Source organism: Mirounga angustirostris, unplaced genomic scaffold (assembly GCF_029215605.1).
Source record: "Mirounga angustirostris isolate CCGP_5_RB_7025 unplaced genomic scaffold, mMirAng1.0.hap1 SCAF_9, whole genome shotgun sequence".
Lineage (NCBI taxonomy): Eukaryota > Metazoa > Chordata > Mammalia > Carnivora > Phocidae > Mirounga > Mirounga angustirostris.
Window position 1 is genome coordinate 39854561 of NW_026991717.1, and position 18940 is coordinate 39873500.

Sequence of the window (18940 nt, forward strand, 5' to 3'; positions counted from 1 at the left end):
ACTGGGGGCCGCCTGTGGCCCCCCACCCAGGCCAGTTCCAGGCGGAGAGAAGGTCTCTCATTGCTTGTCAGAAAAAAGCCCTTCATCTAGATCCTGTCTAAGAAATTGACAGGGTCGATGGTAGTTGCTGATTTCCCGAGCTTACAAAATTGGCCTGGGTGGCAAAATGGGGGTTTTCTCTAATCCTTCACTGATGGATTTGATGGTGGGGCAGATCTCTCAGGAGTGGAGGACGACCTTGAGAACGTGTAGATGTCAAAGGAAGAGAGAAATAATCCCCCTTCCTCAAACTGCTGCCAGTAAGCCTTCTCGGAGCTGGAGGAAGTAGATGGAAACTTTGCCACCTCTGCCTCCCAGCTCAGGAGGCTATAGCGTTTGACTGCGTGATAAGAAATTGCCAGGCGCTTTCTAATTACAATTATCATCATCGTAGATGTCTCTCTTAATTACTTTCTTATAATTAGCTGTTGCTTTTTCCTCAGCATTTGTGTACTTTGCAGATTTGCTGACATTTGAGAGCCCCAAAATAGGGGCATTTGGGGAGGAGAGCAGAGAGGTGGGGGAAACGGGAGAGGAACCTGTTCTTTGCAGGCAACCTGATAAATTTCGGGGCCTTTGTAGAAAGAAACCGGGAAAAGCAAAAGATGGACGTGACAGGTCACTTCCTGAGCTTGTGGGAAAGAGAGCAGGAGTGTGGATTTAGGGCTGGGGTTTGTGGAGGGTCTCCAAGTGTTAAATCTTAGAGAGAATGTTCTTGAAAAGCTAAGGCTGCCCTTTCTTGGGCTTGGGTTTCCTTTTAGGAAGTGAGGCTGGGATGAAGCACACTCTTGTTGGATCCATTTCAGAGTTAATGAAATGACGCGGGTCAGGAGTAGCTTGATTTTCCCCAAAGCCAGTGATGCATTCTGAGCAGTCCTGGGCCCCAGGAGATCATTACAAAGTGGTTTATGCTCTTTGACCAGATGGTTGGTTTTCACTGTCTGTTCCTGTGCTTCCTCCCTCTCTGCCGGCCCCCTGCAGCCCTGTGTACGGAGGAGTGTGTGCATGGCCGCTGTGTTTCCCCGGACACCTGCCACTGTGAGCCCGGCTGGGGAGGGCCCGACTGTTCCAGCGGTGAGTCTGGGGTCTTTGGGGGCCAGGAGGTCCCTTGGCTGTGGCTTGGGGGGGGGGTGTGCCATGTACATTCTGAATTCTTTGTGTTGGCCTGGGGCAGCCCGGGTGGGTGTGGACATTAGGGAGGAGGCATCCCTGCATTTACATAGTGATACTTGGGGCGGAAGCCTCCAGGGGCATGGGGAGTCATGGTTTGTGGGGGTCTGGAGGAGCATTGTGCATTGCATTTGTTGGGAACTGTGGAGTATTTGTACAACTCTGACTTGATGGAACACCTCTGGATATGGTCTTTTAAGGGTCAAAGTGAAATTGAGATGCTCTTGGGACCGACGGACAGGGCCAGAGATTGCTGCCATCCATAGCAGCGTGGGGCATCACATCTGCTGTGGGGCTGGCCACCGAGAGGGTGGGGTGCACCTCGCAGCTGCTCGGGGAATTCTCTGCCAAGAACCCAGCTGAAGACACCTCTTGCTCTTCGGACTCATTTCCCCTAAATGCTCACAGATGAATCTCTTTCCGCTGGCACATTTTGCAGTCAATGGTTGGTCAACATTATGGTTTTATGGGATTTTCAATTAGGCTTTGATTAGTGTTGAAGCCCAGTTTTCTTCCTGCTTTGAGCTGGGGTAGAGCGTCTTTTTTATTGTGACTTGAGTAGATAACGTATCTAAGCTGATCTATTGGGGTCTAACCCCCAGCATTGACCCATCTTTGGGAGCCACCTCCCTGTTTCCAGTCCCAACGTAACTGTGATGGTTATGAAAACTTGAAGAAGGGAATGGTGGGTCCATGGTGGTCCAGTGTGGTGCTCTTGCCCTTTTCCGCTGTCTCTGCTGGGGTGGAAACATCTAGTTATGGTCCTTTTTCCCAAGGGCCTTGACCGGAGCTTCCCTGTCTACCCATTACATGAGAACATAGCCCCCAGCAAGGCTATTGGATGTGGTTTTGTTTTGAGCCTGGGAGGTTATCTTGGCTCGAGGAGTCTGGGATCTGTTTTGGGGGACTCGGGAAACTCTTCGATGCACTGGGGCCTCAGTAGTCTCTGCCTCCCACCTGTTTCACTGCTTTGAGGTGGGCCACGCTGAGCAACGGGGCCAGGGATTCCTCCAGACATCGAAAAGTAAACTTGAGGGAGGTAAGGGAATGTGTTGCACCAGTCTTTCTGTGGACCACAGGAAACATGTGGGCTAGAATGTTCAAGAGCTTGTCCTCCCCCACCTCCCGTCCATGTTTTGTGTTATGTAACTTTGCTCACCACGAATGCTTGACGGAGAACTGACTTGGATTTAGGGGGACCTTGCAGGGACAGGTCTGCTTGCTGCGTGCTGGATTATAATGTCAAGGGCAGCCTGTTGGAGGTTAGAAATACAGCCTGAGTCTCGGGGGCCCTGAGTGCATATAAACCACCGATCAGTGCAAGTGCGTGTGGTGCTCTCTCTATGCTAGACTGTGGCAGGCCTGGGGTGGGCCCTGGAGGGTCTTTTCGACATGGTCTGTGTCTTTCAGGGTTTCCCTTCTGTGAAAGAAATGGAATGAAGGTGGCACTCGATTGAGCAGGACTGGGCAGTTTAGAGTAAATCTTGCCCCTAGAGCGAGTTTACCAAACAGACAGGGAAATGGCCTTGCTAGCTGCCAGTATAACACGGGACTGCCTAATTTCCTCCACCCCCAATTCAGCCATCAGACTCAGTGGTGAGCTGTTTCCTGAATTAAATCCATTTTCATGGCCTGAAGAGCCACCATCCCTAAGTCGACTCAAAGGCATGTACTACTGAACCCAAAGGAAGTCCCGAAAGATGGGTTCCAACCCTCTGCCGGAACCAGCATTGAATGAAAGGAATTCATAAACTCCCCGTTCAAAATCATTCAGTGCACCGAAAGCTTAGATGTCACCAAGAGCCTTCCCACTTCTGTGTGAGTCCCTCCATTCACAAGGAGCTCACTGCCTCTTGTGAAAGTATGTCCTGACTGTTGGAAAGCTTCTCCTTCTATTAAGTGGAAATCTGTCTCAAGGATTCACCAGTTGGGTCTTACTCATGATAAAGTCCAGAGCAGGTTGATGGATCGCCATGACTCTCCTCACCATGTCTGGAATTTCTCCCAAGGAGATCAGTGGACGAGGCCATGGACTGGGTACGGGAAGATGTTCATCAAAGAGTAGTTGATAATAACCACTGGGGCTGCATAGAAGAAACCGGGGTCCCCTTCCACGGCTCAGCCCTTTGGGTATTAGAAGACAGCGATCACTTCCTTCCCCAAGTTTTTATTCTCTAAGCTCCTTTGTTTCTCGCCTGATGTGGTCTGATCTGCCTTCCCCATCTGGTTCCTCTCCGTTGGCTGGTGGCCTTTAGTCCTCTTAAACTATCATTCCTAGGCATGACCACACAACTGTAGGCTGGTATGGAAAAATAGTAACAGAAGTAGATACTGTTTATTGAATTTTATGATGCACTAGGCACTCCAGTTACCTTCTCACTTAATCTCCACAACAACCCTACGGAATAGGAATTATTATTAGCCCCATTTACAGATGAGAACAAACTTTGCACAGACACACAGCTAGTAAATGGTGAAACTGGGACTGTCCACCAAGCAAACACCTGAGTCCCAAACTGACCGTCATCTTAATGATCACGTTCTTCCTCTAGATGTTCAACCTCTATTCATACAGCCTAAGGTCAAAATAGGTCTTTGATGAGAAGACTCTGTTGCTCACAGGAGGAAGAAGGATCCGCTTGGAATATGTGGTCCCGAGATCCTATTGTGGAGGTAGATGAATCAGCCACAGGACACAAACTGTGACCAGGGGTAGTCCAAGCAATTTGAGCCTGCTTGCTAGCGTGCCGCTGGATGCTGTCTGCTTGAGTGTGCCCTAGGGTCTTTGGGGCCCGTGCCCATGGGGATGGGTGTCCTGGTCCATGCAGTGTGTACCTCTGGAGATTTCTGAATGGGAGCTGCCCATGTACATGTCTATGCATATGATCCCCTTGCAGGGAAGCTTGGATTTTTGTTCAAAAAAGCATCATTGTTGTTGTTTTTCTGATTCTAAAATCACGCCTGTTCATGTTAAAGAGAAACTCCAAACCACACAAGAATCCTACAAAAAGGTTAGAAACACACACACCCGCATCTGGGTGGTTGCCCTCCCTGTCATTTCTCTACATATTTGCACTGCGAGCTACGTCTGGATACAACTTGTATGAATTAGATCATGTCTAGTGCTGTTCTGCAACTTGCTTTTTAAATTTAACTTTATGTCATGCACTGATATCTTTGTCAATAAACATGAATCTCCCTTTAAATTTTTGAAGACCTTTATAGAGTTTTCTTCTGTGGATTACCAGAGGTATTTGACCGGTCTCTTGTTGATGGGCTTTTAAGTTGTTTTGGGGGTTTTCACTATTGTAAGGCCCCACCATCCTGTATTCAGGGTCCTTGGGGCTTGTTGATTTCAGAATTTCAATTTTTTTCAGAGTTGAGAAACGTGTGTGGTGACTATACATATATGATGTATTACCGCCAGAGGGGTCTGGGCAGCACCCTGGGATGAGACATAGTAATATTTCTGAATAGGACTAATTCCATCTAGTGACATCAAGGCGATGCATAACCATGAATCAGTTCCATGAAGATCTGGCCTCTAAATGAATTTTGGTGCTGAACTTTAAAGCAATTTTTCTTATGGCTTTTTAGGGATTTTTGGATTGTGGGCAAGGGACTGTGGCCCTGTGTAAAAAAAAAAAAAATACTACAGTGATTCTTCTCGTGCATATATCTTTGCCCATTTGTCCCGATTTCTTCCTAGGATACATTCCTGAAAGAAGCAAGGAGGGTTATAAAGATCCATCATTCCTGCTCTGCCCTTCGTGGCTGCCGAGGGATTTATGACTTTGACAGTTGTGAAGGGGACAGATCTAGTCCTGGGGTAGGGTGGGAGAATTTTCCTTCTTTTCCAGACTGACAACCCCATAGCCTAATTTCCTTAAGGCCTGGACTAAATTTTTTCTGCTCCATAAAGAGAGGTGTTGCTGATTTGCCTGGCAAACAGGCACATGAGCTATTGTGGATAATTCCGAGGTGTCAGAAGGACTGCTACAGGGAAGTGCAGTGCTGCATGCTTGGTCATAAACCTCCATCCCATATAATAACGAGGAGTGAAAGGATGAAATATCAGTTTATACTGAATAAGGACGACAGAGTGACTGTTATTAAATTGCACTAATCTCACAAGTGGAGATAAAAAGAAAAAAAGTTTTCCTATATTGAATATCTAGCTTTTTAAAGTAATTAGGAATATTAAAGCACTGACAATGATTGAGATAGAAACATTATTCATAACTTTTATTTCCGCACTGGGCACTGATCCAGTATATCTCATTTATGAGGTTTCAGCTGTAAGGAGAAGGATGTGAGCCAATTCCTAAATTAAATATGCCCTGTTAACTTTTATAAATGATACCCAAGAATCAACTTGGAAATTTAAGCCTTCATTGTATTATTTAATTATTGTGTTTCCTGGGTCCTGCTTCTCGGCCTCCCATCCCGTGGTGCTTTGTGGTTTGGTTTCGGGGCTCTTGCGGGATGTTTTGGGTTGGGGTAGACGTGAGAGAGAAGCCCGCCCCTCCACCTCCCCACCGTTCCCCACCCCCCATTCTTAGATTCCACTGAACGTGTTTCATCCATGTGCACAGACCAAGTGCAGGACGGTAAGAGCTCCCTCACGACTCAGTGTCTCACTATCTGACGTCGCCGCCACCCCATGCCGGCACGAGGCGGGACCGCAGTCCCCAAGTAATGAAGGCAGCGGGACCCATGTTGGGCCACCCCCAAGAGTAGCTCCTGCCAAATCAGATGTGTTCTTATCTTGAATGGTGTGTGGGACCCCTGGCTGACTTGGCCTTCAGTTATCCTTGCAGATTAAAATAAAACATCTACCAGCTCAGAAATCTGCCCATACTCCCAAACTAGCCTGGGACGCTTTAGGTCAGTGCTTTTCAAACTAAGGTATGGGCTTATTAGAGTTGTGTGTGTGTGTGTGATAAAAGATACATAACATAAAATTTACCCTATTTTAACCATTTTTTTAAAAATGATTTTATTTATTAACTTGAGAGAGGGCGTGTGTGCACAAACGGGGGTAGGAGGGACAGAAGGAGAAGCAGACCCCCTGCTGAGCAAGGAGCCCGCCCAGGACCCTGGGGGATCATGACCTGAGCCGAAGGCAGTTGCTTGACTGACTGAGCCACCCAGGCGCCCCCCATTTTAACCATTTTTAAATGTACAGGTCTGTGGCATTAAGTACATTCACATTATTGCACAATCATCATTATTATCCATCTCCAGAACTTTTTCATCTTCCCCAAATGAAGCTCTGTACCCATTAAACACGAGCTCCCACTCTTCCCTCCCTTTAGCCATAGCAGCCACATTCTATTTTCCGTCTCTAAGAATTTGCTCGTTCTAGGTAGCTCATATAATATCTGTCTGTCTGTGGCTGGCTTATTTCACTTAGCATAATGTCTTCAGGGTTCATCCATATGGTAGTATGTGTCAGAACTTCTTTGCTTTATAAGGCTGGATAATATTCCATTGTCTGGAGATACCTCATTTTGTTTATCTGTTCATCCATCAGTGGACACATGGGTTGCTTCCACCTTTTGACTGTGGTGAGGAATGCTGCTAGAACACGGATATACGGATAGCTTTTTTGCTTTCACTTCTTTGTGATCGCTGATCCAGAAGTGGATCGCTGGATCATATGACGGTTCTACGTTTAATTTTTTGAGGAATCATCATACCTCATTCCACAGCATCTGTACCATTTTACATTCCCACCAGCAATGCCCAAGGGTTCCACTTTCTTCACATCCTCGCCAACACTTGTTATTTTCTGGGTTTTTTTTTTTTCTGATTAAACAACAACAAAAATCCCTGTGGGTGTAAAGTGGTATCTCATTGCCGTTTTGATTTGCATTTCCCTAATTAGTGATGCCAAGCATCTTTTCATGTGCTTATTGACTATTTGTAGATCTTCTTTGGAAAAATGTCTACTCAAGTCCTTTGCCTGTTTTTTAGTTGGGTTGGTTGTTTGTTGTTGACTTGTAAGAGCTCTTTATTCTGGATATTAATCCCTTACAGGATATATGATTTGAAAACATTTTCTCTCATTCCATGGGTTGCCTTTTTGCTCTGTTAACTGGGGACCTTTCATGTACAAAATTTCTAATTTTGATGAAGTCCAATTTATTTATTTTTTCTTTTGTTGTCTGTGCTGTTGGTGTCCTATTCAAGAAATCATTGCCAAATCCAATGTCATGAAGCTTTTCCTCTATGTTTTGTCTAAGAATGTTATCATTCTAGCTCTTGCAGTAAGGTTCTGATCCATCTTGAGTTAATTTTTGCATATGGTATAAGGAAGGGGGCCAACTTAGGTTTCTTTGTACGTGGATATCAAATTTTCTGAGCACCATTTATTGAAAAGACTTTTGCTAAAGATTTTTGAAGCTGTGTAGTTTAATTTTTCGCCATGTAATGGTACATTAGTTATCTGATAAGTAGTTTTAAACATTGCTCCTTATGTTAAAACAAATAAAGATTGATTATAGAATTAAATGCAGAATTGGCATGCTTTAAAAAAAAACCCAAAAATGTGATTATTTGAGCCTTTGGTGGACCTTTTGGAGCTATGCCACCAGACCTCCCTGGGGGTCGGGCTAATTTAGGGGTAAAGTTTGGGAAGCAGTAGAAAAGGCAAGAAGTCCATAACCAGAATTAGACCTCCCAGTGCTGGTGACTGTTTGCAAGGATGGTTGAAAGCAAGATCAGGCCCTGAACCCCTTTCCCCACTGCATTCTTGGGCACTCTGTCGTTCCTCCAACATGCTGGGCTGTCTGCGGTTCCCCCACTGTCTGTGTCTGGGCTCCTTGGCTCTGGATTGGCATAAAGCCTCTGGCCCAGCCCACACTATCTCGTCTTGGGTGTTCCAGGGTCTCTGCATTTTCCACAGTGCTCAGTACTGGCCCTCCACAGCTGTGAGTCATATGAATCTCACATTGCTGTTTTCTTGAAGATCTCTTCACATATCTTTCATTGAGCCACCAATTCCTGGAATAGAGTATCAGAAAGTATGGCCTGGGATCCTGGAACCAAATCTGAGATCTCATGATTTAACCTGAAACCCCTGAATCAAGAGCTAGGAGGGACCATAGAAATTGTTGGGTCTGCTTCCATTTTACAGATGGGCAAACTGGGTCCTGAGAAAGGAAACTGCTTCTGGGGTGACCCAGGGAGGTCGTGGCAGAGCTGTGACTTGATCCCAGATCTCCTGACTCCCATTCCTTTTGTCTCCCACCAGTTGCTTTAGGAGTTCAGGACTAGAGTTATCTTAGAGGCAGATGGATCTCGTTATACCAAAACAAATAGGCCAAGTTGTTCTATAGACTTTTGTGCCGATGACCTAAAGGTTCCCGACCTTCCTGGTTCCTTCTTAGCCTAGGCCTAGAGCAGACACTCCTGACCACAGGTCAGACCAGGGCACTGGGATTAGAAATTTCCAGAAGGGCCAGCCCTGTATGGCTTGAAAAGTACATCAGGGAAGAGTTCCCACCTCAAGGGGTCCCTGGACACACTTCTCACTGATGAACATGGATACATCGCAGTCTAGCAGCACCGAACATGAGGGCAAAGCAAAAGTACAGGATGTGGGCCGGGGTTCCTGCTTCCTGGGGCAGGTGAGGGGGGCCCAGAAGGACATGGGCAGGGCCTGATGGGGGAGAAAGTGGGCCCAGCCACATAGGTCTGCTGGCAAGGGCCATAGCCAAAACTTAGGGGCTCCTCCTCAGTGATGGATGAGGTAAGGAGCCCAAGTGTGAGTAGTGGGAGAGGAGAAGGAAGCGTGAGGGGCCACAGGGTCTGAGGAGGAAGGTGAATGGGGATTCCTGCTCTCACCGTGCGCAGAAGCCCCACACAGACCGTCTCATTTCTTCTGCTGGCGGCTTAGAGAGGTCATGTGTGTTACCTCCATTTCACAAAGAAACCAAAGCTCAGGGAAGTAGAGTAACATCTGATCTTCACCCAGCTAACGAGGGGCAGATCTGGGATTAGAACCCAGAACTGTGTTTTTCCCACAGCTCCCTACTGCTCCAGAGAAATGGAAGTCCTGTGTCATAAAACACAGGAAAGCTGGCTTCAGGTCAGACCTCTGCCTGGGTGACCCTAGCTAAGTCCCAAGTCCTTCCCTCTCTGTGAGCCGCACTTTTCTCCTCAGTAAAATGGGAAGTTTGGCGTGGATATTCCACTCTTAAATCCCATGATGCTCTGTTTCTGGGAAGTCACAATCCAGCATCACCTAATCAAGGGCCCCTGTGACCTTCCCACTGACCTCTGGGAAGGGAGTCTCCTCTCCCCTGCCCCCATGCACGGCCCTGCTGTGATTCTCTCTCCTCATTCTGGGACCTGGGAAAGGAGTGGGGAGGAGGACAGCCATGGGTGGGGGCAGCTGCATGACTCACATCCCTGCCTCCCCCGGCGGGGCTGGTGGTGGTGGGGGGGGGGGTTCTGGTGAGCCCTTGGCCGCCTCCGCTGGGAGGGGGTGTGTGGAGGGGCGTCGTGCCACCAGGGAGGCTGCAGCTTCCCGGCTGTGTTTTCACTACGCTGAGCCTGCTGTCAAGGTTAAAGCAACTTCAGATGAATCACCACAAAGCAATTACACTTGCTCTGCCCAGCCCGCGGCCCCTCGCAGAACCGCCTGGGCCGCCTTCTGCCGGCATCTGGTGCGCCTGTGGGCCTCCCCGGGACAGTGGGCTCCGTGTCAGCAGAGCATGCTGGGGTGCAGTCACCGTGACGGGAACAGAAGGGAGAGGCGGATGCGGCGGCAAAGGCATTTTCAAGGTCTGTGCGTAAGAGAAGCTGCTATTCACCCCAGAATTCTAATTTTGAACAAAGAAGAAGTCAGCAGCCAGGGCCCCGGGCCCCACTGGCTCCATGTTCTCTGTCCCTTGAGTTCCACTTAATGCACATTGTTGAGCCCTTCTCAGAGGACAGCACTGCCCCAGGGGTCCAGGGCTGAAGCGGGGTGGGCTTTAGGGATGTGCAGGGCATAGCCCCCATCCTCAGGGGACTTGGAGCAGAAGCCAGAACTATTAGCACGGAGACGAGCGAGGTGGAGGAGTCCAGCGAGAGAGAAGGCTCTGGCTTTCATGGGCGGGGGCACCTGGCTGGCTCAGGAAAGCCCTCAGGGGGAAGGTGCAGGAAGGAAGGGTGTGTGCCGTGCTCCCATCTTAGATGAAGAAACTGAGGCCCAGAGAGGTGAAGCGATGACCTGAGGTCCCGCAGCTGGTGAGTGTCAGGTGGGTGTGCCTGGCTTTTTGTCCCCAGGCCACAGGGATAAGAAAGGCGAGAACCAACTCACTTGTGAGGAGCCTATGGTGGAGGCCAAAAGAGACCTCAAACCAGTTGCTGCCCGAGTCCTGGGGGGCTGGGGGCTTCAGGGGAAGGATGGCAAGAAGGCGGATTTGCCCTTGGCTGTCTCCTTCCCCCAGCCCCTGCCTCGCTCCTTTTAAGACCCCCCACCCCACCCCCCAGCCTTGGCTGTGTTCTAGAAACTAGTGAAGAGGTTTATTTCCTCCTTCCAGAGTTTCTTCCTCTCCTGAGGTGCCTCTCAGGAGAAATGGGGGGTGAGAAGCAGGTGCTCGGCTGCTCTGCCCTCATGGGGGTCCAGACCACTGTGTGGGTGAGGATGAGGCTGGGTGGGGGGCAGCCTGTGGAGATCCCGAAACACGAGCGTCAGGACAGCTGGTCTCCCCGCCCCATCTCTAGCCCAGGACTGGCTCTTGGTCCTGGGACGGCACCCGCCATGAAAGGAAGGGAAACCTAAGGCCCTCCTTCCCAGGTCCAAGGGAGGTAGGCGATGGGGTAGAAGGGGGCATGGGGCTACTGCTTCTCTGGGGCCTTGAGGGAGGGCAGCCCATCAGCTTCACCCCTCCCCCCGTGCCCCTGTGCCTCTCACACCAGGGGAGGTATTGGGACCAGGCCCATCCGAGCAGGATGAAGGATCAGGAAGGCCTGTGTGGCCTCTCCTAAAAGACGGTTTTTGTTTGAGAATTCCAGAAACGGGGTCGCCTGGAGCCTGTGTGAGCTGCGCGTTTGAGGGGGCTGTCGGGGTGGGGGGGAGGCACATTCAGCCAGGCTCAGCTCCAGCCATCTGCTCCCTGAGAACAAAATTAATAAATAAGTGACACACAGGGAGTCTCACAAACCGGGGGAGAGGGAGGAGGGTGGGAGAACCCGCGGAGAATGTGACAAAAGCAGAATGGAACGGCAGCAGCCAAGCTGGGCTCTTCGTGTGGGGCTGGCAGGCAGGGCCACCACCCCTCCCCAGCCCCACTCAGGCATGAAAAGGACACTGTGCCCACCCCCGACACACACACACACGAACGCGCACATGTAAGCACACGGCCTCGCTTCCAGGAGGGGCGTGTGGGCTGTGTCTCCATGGGAAACCGCCCCTCCTGGAAGGGATACACGGACTCTGCCATCTTGGCCCCAGCAGCCTAGAGAACTATCTGGAACTCTGACCGGGAAGGGGAGAGGGGGGGCATCGCCTCTGGGGCAGCCCGGCCCTGCAGCGTGCTGGGCACCCCTGGAGATGGGGGATGGATCTCATTTCACCCTCCTGCTGCCCGGCGAGGTGGGGATGACGGCCCTTGTGCCGCAGTTGAGGGAGCTAAGGCCACTCAGCTGCCCCAGTGTGTGCACTCTCCACTCAGGAGTGTTTCCACCCCGGTGTGGGGCTTCGGAAGAGGAGGCATTTGAGGCTGAAAGGGAGGCCGGTCTGGCCTTTGCTCTTGCTTAGGCTTCTGTCCTAACTCACATCAGCTCTTACTATACATGCCGTCCTATTCATTATTCATGATTATTCATGATTACCCCCATCTTTCAGGAGGGAGCAGAGACTCGGGGAGGTTGAGTAACTGGCCTGAGGGCACTAAGTGTCAGAGTCAGGATTTGAACCCAGGCAGTTGGTTTCTGGAGACCACAATTACAACTTGGGTTCACACTTCTTTATAGGGCTCCCTGGCTTCCCTCTCCAGCCCCTCCCACACTTGGGAGGTAGGGAGGGAAGAAGAGCGCACTGGGCCCTGTCTCTTTCCTGCTCCCCTTTGCCTGCCAGGAAGTGCCCCCTGCTCCTTGGCCAGGCCTATAAGGCTCCTCTGGGTCTGATGTCTGACTAGTTTCTAGCCTCATTTCCCATCACTCCACACCCCCCACCCCTGCCTCACTTCCTTTATCCACTGACCCATGCTCTTTTGCTCCTGGACTGTCTACACATGGCCAGTGTGGTCCACGCCACCCCGGGGGGATTAGTGTTTGATTGCGTGTTTGCTAGCCTCTCAGCCCCCACCCCCTGTGACCTTCCCCATGGCATAGCCCAGGTCTTGTCTCTGTGACGCCAGGGCCCTGCATGCCACAGGCACATGGGGGGCACTCAGCACAGTGCTAAATGGGATCCAGTGCATTCACTCTCTCATTTTATCATGTTTCGTTCCTCTGGATGATGATCTCATGGTGGTACTAGGACTAGGGAAGAGTATGGGGCTCCGGACTGGCTGCTTGGGAGAATTCAAAGCCACGTCCCTTGATCTTTCAAAAGTTTTCACCTACCAGTGTGTCCCCGGCGCATGTTCCCAAGGATGGTGATGTGAGGCCAGGAGTCAGGTTGGTCCTTCAGAAGAAGCAGAGATCACGGCTAGCTGGGGAAGTGGGAAAGTGCCAAGAAGACATTGGAACCAGAGCTCAAAGAAGGATGAGATTTGCAGTTTCGGCAGTCCGGTACGGAAAGAGAGGGCATTCCAGGCAGACAGACGCGCCTAAGTCAAAGTACCGCCTGGTGAGCAGGTTTCTGTGGCTGCTGCAGAGGCTGACTGGGGTGGAAGAGTGGGAGCCAGGCTAGGTGCTGTGGTGCTCTGACACCAACAGCCCGAGGAGCTCGGACACTATTCCACGGGCCTTGGGGAGCCCCCGAAGGCTCACATTTCATCAGCCGAGTCCACTGTTGCCTGGTGGGGCAACCTCTGAACTCTTCCTTCTCCCAACTATCCTGTGACCAGGTCTGGGCCTTGGTCTGGGAACAGAGAACACCCTGGAGGCTCTGATTGGCCCTCCAGTCCTGGCTAAGCCCCCAGGACAGCTGGGCCATGCTCTCCTTCCCCTGTCCCCGACTGGAGGCCACTGAAGAACATATGGCAGGCTAACTTGGCATGGTGTGGGGAGCAGCTTGGATGGGGAGTGGGGGAGACCGCCATGACTAAGAGTTGGTGAATGGATCTGGGCCAGGGGTGACCCACACAGGCCAGGTTGGATGTATTCTGATACCCTTCTGCCTCCTTGGCCAGATTGGGGAAGACAGATCTGATGGCCCATGGGATGTCCAGGCAGAGCGCCTGAAACAGCCTTATTGGCCTCCAGGATCTCGGACTCCCAGCCTGCCTGTCAGGGGCAGCCCTACCCTCCACCTCCCATCCTCAGACACCAGGGGGGTCCCCAGGCAGGTAGCAACTGCCCAACAGGGCTGCAGCAGCAGAGGCAGCAGCCGAACTGGGGAATCTGTCACCCTCTAATAAGGAAAGCCCATTTTGGCAGGCTGGGTAATAGACCTCAAATTGAATAATTAATAAAGTTATAAAAATATGTCTACTATATGGCCAGAATAATTCAGCCCAATTAGAAGCAATTATTTCTTGCAGTTATGCCACTTGGTATATTTTACGAACAGCTGCAGCAGGATTCCCAGCTTTGGCTGCCTGCTTGAGAGGCTCTGTTGACACCAAATTTCCCCTAGGGCATTTTCCAGATGAGGAACATCCACCCATCCATTCATCCATCCATCCGTTTAACTATGTATCCGTTTATCTCTGAATCTGTGCAGCATTCCATCCGACCATTCATCTATCCATCCCTTCATCCATTCCTCCGTCCATGTGTCCATTTGTTCATTCATCCATTTGTCCATTCACTCAGCAGATGCTTCTTGAGCCCCTTCCTTGTGCCAGACACGGTGCTGAGTCTTGAAATGTGGAGACAAGTAAGACCCTGCCCCTGTCCCTGCCCCAGGATCCCCCAGCCCAAGCAAGAGGACCTTGGATTAATGCAAGCTGTCATTCCCGTTCCTGTTCTGAGGTCATACTGAATAGGGTTTTTGTCCTTCATCTCTCTTTGTATCCCAGCGATACATATAGAGATATTTGGACGTAAACCTGACTTGTGTTAGGTAATAGGTTCCTTCCCAATATGGTCAGCTTGTTCCCCCATATCTGAGAGCTTGGGGATCTGGCTTCAAACTACCCACTGCTCTGGGTCCCAACCTTTTATCAGGTGGAGGTCAGGAGATGTGGGATCCAGCTCCACCCTGGCCCCTGCTTTCAATGTGATCTGGACAAGACATTTTTGGTTCACCTGTAAAGTATGAGGAATCAGTGTGCTACTGGGAGCTCACAGGGATGACCAAAGTTAAGATGCTTGGGGCCACCTGTTGGAGACCCCAATTTGCTCTCTGGAACACTGAACATAAGTTGAATTCTGAGTTAAACCAACTCATAACTTTATATAGATATCCTGCAGGAAATCCTTCCATAAAGCCAGTGCTCTTTTTGGCAGTGGAGATACCCTCTTTCTGATTTCTCTGCCTGCACATTGAGACTTTTCTTATAGTGCAGCAAACCTATGGCTCAATTCATTAAGTCTCCACAGGACCCTTGCTGTAAGCCCAGCTCTCTGCTGGACAAATCTGACAGAATTATCACATGAGTTATATTATGGGCACCAAACATTTACTAGGGGTCTGCTCTGGGGATGCAGAAAGACCTCAGCCTTCACCCTGCTCTAGAGTCAGCCTCTCTGATGTGGGTCCCCCTTTGCCTCATTGTGAATCAGAATGTCAGAGCTGGCAAAACAAAAAAGGCAAGCCTCCGACTGGGACAAGACACTCATAACACATACAGTCCACAAAGGGTTAATATCCAGACTCTCTATTTTTAAATCCTACAAATTAATAAGATCAACCCTTCAAACCCTGGCACAGAATATAAACATGTACTTCACAGGAAAAGGCTATTTTGATGGGTGGTGAGCATATGAAAAGATGCTCACCTCCCTGGTCCTCAAGGAAATGCAAATTCAAATTGAGATATGCCACCTTATCCCAGTCAACAATCTGGGGAAAACCAATTTCTCATAATACTAAGTGTTAGTGAGGATGCAGGCAAACAAACAGTCTTATGTGCTGCTGGTGCGAGAGGGAGAATTTGGGGAGCAACTTGGCAATTTTAAATAAAGCTGAACCTAATACCAACCCCATCATACCCTGTTTCTCAAACATTTTTTTCTATCACAACCTGGGTTGAGAAACACATTTCATATTGTGTTTCATACCGGCACACACTGATGTTTTAAAATCTCTTCGAGTTAATTGTTTAAAAGGGTTGTTGTGACCTTTGATATTAATTTTGTGACTCTCTTCGGGGTTCCAGGTTACAGCTTGGAAAGCTGCCCCAGAGAGCTTCTCCAGCTATGTGTCACCTGCACCACTGTTTGCAGTGGTGAGAAGCTGCAAGGAGCGTAGAGGTCCCTCAAGAGGGGACTGGATGACTCGTGATATATTCATACAATGGAATCTCCACAGCAGTTAAAAGGAATGAGCTAACGCTGTACCTGTCTACTTGCATGAATCTCAAATATATAATATTGGGTGAAAAAAGCAAGTTGCAGAGGGCTACATAACATCCCACATAATAATCATTTATATAAAGTTCAAAAGCCTGCGAAATAATGAATATGCTATTTGTGGGTCCATTCAGATGTAGTGAAAGTATAAAAACAGGCATGGCAATGATAAATGCTGAAGTCGGCCTTAGGTTGCCCCCGGGAGGGAGGAGGGGGGAGGAGGGAGGACCAGGGAGGGCTACACAAGGAGTTTCAGCTGTGGGCTGTTTTATTCGAAAATGCAAACATCTGTAGCAAAACTGGGGAATGATAAGACTTGTTGGGCAAATATCTCTGCTTTAATTTTCTCTAAACTTTACAATGTGCTCAAAATATTCCATACGCAGAAGAAAAAGCCATCACCTCTCTCTCTACCTGGCAAGCACCCAAGCTCAGGTGAAGAGAAATAATGTGTTGGTCTGTGTTAAACTTGGGTGTCTGTTTCGTTCCATTTAGTCCAACAGATGTTTACTGAGCACCAACTACGGGTCTGTCAATGCCAGATGTGAGATGCAGAGCAGGCGGGGAGGCAGGGAGGATATTGCGAGTAAAAATTGGGAGCTTGGCAAGGGCATGGGCCGCCCATCATGTCTGCTACAGAAAGCAGATAAACTGTGCATGCCACGAAGAAGGGCTTGGGTCTCCCTGGGGAATCAGGGAGGGTTCCCTGGAAGAGGTGACAACTGAGATGGGCCTTGAAGGATGGACAGGGATTGACTGGTAAGGGACTCTGGAGACAAGAGGAATCTTGAGCTCCAGAAAGCTCCAGATCGGCATGGGAAAGAAGAGGTGACAGGGCAGCTCAGGCCTCAGAACTAAAACACTGCAGCTAAGATGGTGAAATGCACTTTGTCTGCAGTGCCCGGCAGGAGCCAGACAAATGGAGTGGGGAAGAGTGTCTGCGTCATCACGGGGGCTGAGTAGCCCTGGGCTCCTGGAAGCTGCGGGAGGTGGTAGACGGCCTGCCCTCAGCGACAGCCCGCTGCACTGCCCATCCTCAGACGAGGGCCCCAGCAGGGAAGAGAGGGACAAGGTTCTGCTCAACTCCCAGACTTCAAATGTATTTGACCAGCTCCCAATAAATTCCTCATGCCAGAGGCCTCACCATCCATCTCAGGGTGGCGGGGCAAAGGCCGCGGTGGGGGTGGACGGCACAGGAAATGTCTGTCTTAGATTGCTCGGGGACCTGTCCACGTGTCTTGCCAGGAGGCAAGCCCCTAAATCCTCCTCTGACTTGCTCCCCTCCTAGTAAATCTGACTAGTTTAAAATAACTCCCTCCGACCTTGAGGCTGGTGCCAACTTGGTGTCATCCTTCAGCCCTAGCCGATTTCTTATTAAGGTTTTGCTGTTCCCTTGGAAAAGTCGCCACCTTAAATTAAAGGGCCGATAGGGCCGGGGAGAAACAGAGGAGCTGGAGACAGTGGGGTGACAGCAAGTCAGGAAAGTGAGGTTCTAGTCGTACAGTGGGGGCAAGATGGATGACCTTCCCGGGTCCTGGCTCTGCAGCATCCCCGGAGGTTTGGGGACATGAGCTGTCTAAGGTCTATATGGCTTGAAAGGGCTGCCCAGGGAGCGGCTCAGAGGTGAGCACCTTCCCCCAAGAAGGCAAGGGTAAAGTGGGCTCCCACCACTGAATGTGCTCACCCTTCATTCACTCACTCACCTAGGATTGTATTTCACTTGGTACATTAGTGTTGGATGCCAACTGGGCATTTGTGCCTGTTCTGGGTGCTGGAGAGACAGCAGCGAACAAGACAGAGTGTGTGCCTTCATGGGGCTTACCTTCTAGCGAGGAAGACAATTAGCAGGTGCAGAAATAAATACGGTAACTTTCAGATGTTGGTATGAAGAAAATAAGAGTAATAAGTTCAAGGGAGTGAGGCAGGGTCATTAGCTAAGGCCTCCCTGAGGAGGGACATTTGAGCCAGGACTTGGATGATAAGAAAAAGCAAAGACTGAGGGTTCATGTGTTGGTAAACCCTAGGACTTGGTCTATTTTTAACTTAGCAGAACAGAGTTTGTATAATGCATACAGGACAGTTGCTAAGCAGGCTCTGTTTAGGATTTATGAATGGACAGGCAAGTTCCTGCCCACAGAGTGCCTTCCATCTAGGAAGTGTGATTACCCCACTACCCAAGGAACAATAGGGCGGGGGGTGGGGGGTTCCAGGCGGGACCGCACGTTGTGCTGAAAGCTCAGAGAAGGCGCAGGGCCCTTCCGGTTCGGATGAGCAGGGAAGGGCTCCCGGAGGACAGAGTTCCTGCAGGGAGTTGTCCGGCGGGACATGGGCTTGGCCAACAGCGCTGGGCTGGGCTAGGTAGTATTCATTTATGCCTTCAGGTGCAGGTCTTGGGGCGGGGGGGGGGGCACGGGGGGGCATCCCTGGTGTGTGAGCCAGGGCAGAGAGTAACTTGGGGTTGGAGCCCGCTTTCTTTCCATCATTGGCAGCAGGATGAGTGGTGTCAATTGTTTTCTTCTTGCTGTTGCTGCCGCCAAAGGAAATCACTGAGGGTTCCCCTCTTTTCTGCACTGCATGTTTCTCAGCTCTGGGTCACAGCCCTGATGGGGAACCGGGAGCCCTGCATGGTCCAGATCACGGGAAATGACAGATCTCCAATGCGGCTGCCGGGCTTCTCCGGGGAGAGCATGAACCACATAGGCAGAGCTGCTGTTGAAACAAACAACTCTCTTTCGTAAGTCAATACCATTTGCTTAGCAAATAAAGGTTAGCAGGACAGGCTTCCCTGCCTTTGCTCTCAGCTCTAAAAGTCTCTCGACATCAGTCACAGCTGGAGTGTCCAGAGGACAAGCAAGAAATGCAGTGAGTTTCTGTGCAGCTCGGAAGCGGACGGGCTGATGATTCTAAGGGCCGGCCCAGCAGTGTATCTCACGGTGGGAGCCCCCAGAGAGAGGGCTCTAGGTTAGGCACTGGGGAGACAAGGCGGTAAGATGCTGCCCCTTTCCTTAAGGAACACAGAGCCTAGTAGAGGGAGACAGGCAGGTGAATCAGAGCATGACAGTGTTGCTGGTGCTGATGTCCATGTACAGGGCAGGTGGGCAGGGAGGGG

The 18940-nt window shown here is 50.2% G+C and overlaps 1 protein-coding gene across 1 annotated transcript in view; it reads left to right on the forward strand.

Moving 5' to 3' along the window:
- Nucleotides 1–18940, forward strand: part of MEGF11 (multiple EGF like domains 11) — a 261614-nt gene that overhangs the window by 84416 nt on the left and 158258 nt on the right. The window contains exon 6 of the mRNA XM_064570282.1: nt 1021–1113. Coding sequence (XP_064426352.1) covers nt 1021–1113 — 93 coding nt within the window. The remainder of the gene's footprint in view (nt 1–1020; nt 1114–18940) is intronic.